Source organism: Falco cherrug, chromosome 2 (genome assembly GCF_023634085.1).
Source record: "Falco cherrug isolate bFalChe1 chromosome 2, bFalChe1.pri, whole genome shotgun sequence".
Lineage (NCBI taxonomy): Eukaryota > Metazoa > Chordata > Aves > Falconiformes > Falconidae > Falco > Falco cherrug.
In genome coordinates this window covers 76969774-76971741 of record NC_073698.1, presented here as the reverse complement: position 1 = coordinate 76971741, position 1968 = coordinate 76969774, and the positions used below count along the sequence as shown (strand labels likewise).

Here is a 1968-nt window from a genome sequence, read left to right as displayed (position 1 = left end):
ACTGTGAAGGTGTTGCTTCTCAGAAGCTCTCTGATGTACATCTGGTTTCACATGCTGTCATTTTGCCCACAACCTAAAATCATAAGCTGAAACTCCACAGAGGCTAATGAAAATTATTCCCCTTTGAGTTGCTTTATTAAACTGCAACCTCAAGAAATACTGGCAAATCAGGAAAGCGACTTTAATCCAATACTTGTTATCCTCTTCCACAGGTTTTAAATCACTCTCTTTGCACCCTACTTTGAGAAAATACACTCTTATTGTTTTCCTAGTCCTGCTATGACCTTCTGGGAATGTTTTCATCATGTAAAGCAACCTGCAGCTCCCTACTTTATAAATCTCATTCATTCCAAGTGCTAACACTAGCTAATTCTCTGCTTTAGAAAGGAAATCATGTTTGTTTTTTTGAAGAGTCTGCTGGGAAGAGGGATATTTGCATTTAAAATATTTTTTTCCATTTCATAAATTGTCTTGAGTTTTCTTCCCAGTGGGCAACAGAGGACTGTTTATATAAGTGAAGAGGGAAGCTTACTTTCCCATTACTTCCACAAAAGTACGATTAACAGCGATAACTATGCTAATTATTGAACTAACTGCACTTGGAATGTACCTTACTGGCTGGAGAGGTAATGCATTTGGGTAATAATTAACTCCTTTTTTCCTCAATTACCTTTTATTAGGAGAGCAGAAGGTGTCAAAGTAAAACAGCTGCATATCTTCCAAGAAAAGCTTGTGTTTTCTGAAGGAATTCAAGCAGAGGTGCTTTATTAAGAGAACTAGGCAGGACAAACATTAACATGGCAAGCTCGGCTGTTCAGTTACTTGGCTTTGCTCTAAGCCTGCTCGGCCTAATTGGGACATTAATTGCTACTATTCTGCCGCACTGGTGGCGGACGGCACACGTAGGCACCAATATTATAACAGCTGTGGCCTATATGAAAGGGCTTTGGATGGAGTGCGTCTGGCACAGCACCGGCATCTACCAGTGCCAAGTCCACCGCTCCCAGCTGGCGCTGCCCCGTGACCTCCAAGCCGCCCGTGCCATGATGGTAATTTCCTGCGTCCTTTCTGTGCTGGCATGCGTGATTGCTGTCATTGGTATGAAGTGCACGCAGTGTGCCAAGGGGACTTCTGCCAAAGCCTCCATCGCAGTCACTGGGGGGATCATTTTCATCCTGGCCGGTCTCGTTTGCCTGGTACCTGTTTCGTGGACCACTAACGACGTCGTTACAGAGTTCTACAACCCCATGCTTCCCAGCGGGATGAAGTACGAGATAGGTCAAGCTCTTTACCTTGGCTTCATCTCGGCATCTTTAACGATCCTCGGTGGTGCTCTGCTGTGCACATCAAGCCAGTGTCATGGGAATGAGACACCTTACCAGACGCAGCCCAGCAGCGTAAGAAGGACTGCTCCCTCCTATAGACCACCAACTGTCTACAAGGGAAACCACGCTTCTTCCCTGACATCTGCTTCCCATAGTGGCTACAGATTAAATGACTATGTGTGAGTTCCCTAAGATTTGCCTGCAGGACACAGCTGCTTTATAATTTCTGTGCGTGGCATAAAACAAAGCTAAGATGGCTTTTAATTTATAAGGGTTACAATACAAAGTTTACCCTTGTTCATTTCTTCCTTTCCTTTCTTTCCGGACAAAGAAAAAACGCGAACACAAAACTGCTTGCTGCAAAACCTGGAAAATAAATACAAAGGAGGCTGTGATATTCCAGAGACAGCACATACCTGCCTACTTTCAGTTAAGGTTTTGAAGGCAGGCAGTTCAAGAGCAGTTTTGCTAAAAGTAATGGTTTGGTTTGTAGTTTCTGCCCCGCGACAAGCACTAAAGCCGAACGGGTTGCAACTTGTTGTTTGAATACTGTTCCTACAAGATACTGTTTTGCCTAAAACAGTGAACTTCATCATGAGACACAGTGATTTTCAGCAGCGATTGCCTGCTAAGTTTATTTCCA

At 43.8% G+C, this 1968-nt stretch overlaps 1 protein-coding gene across 1 annotated transcript; it reads left to right on the top strand.

Annotated features, from left to right (window-relative positions):
• The first annotated feature begins 686 nt into the window (after window positions 1-686).
• CLDN14 (claudin 14) lies at window positions 687-1508 on the top strand. Its single transcript, XM_005438533.2, has one exon. It carries the CDS (start codon window positions 798-800, stop codon window positions 1506-1508), a length of 711 nt encoding a protein of 236 aa, XP_005438590.1. The 5' UTR covers window positions 687-797.
• Window positions 1509-1968: the final 460 nt, after the last annotated feature.

Excerpts from the sequence above, each read along its gene's own strand:
- CLDN14 (XM_005438533.2), top strand. The coding sequence starts at position 798 with ATGGCAAGCTCGGCTGTTCAGTTACTTGGCTTTGCTCTAAGCCTGCTC.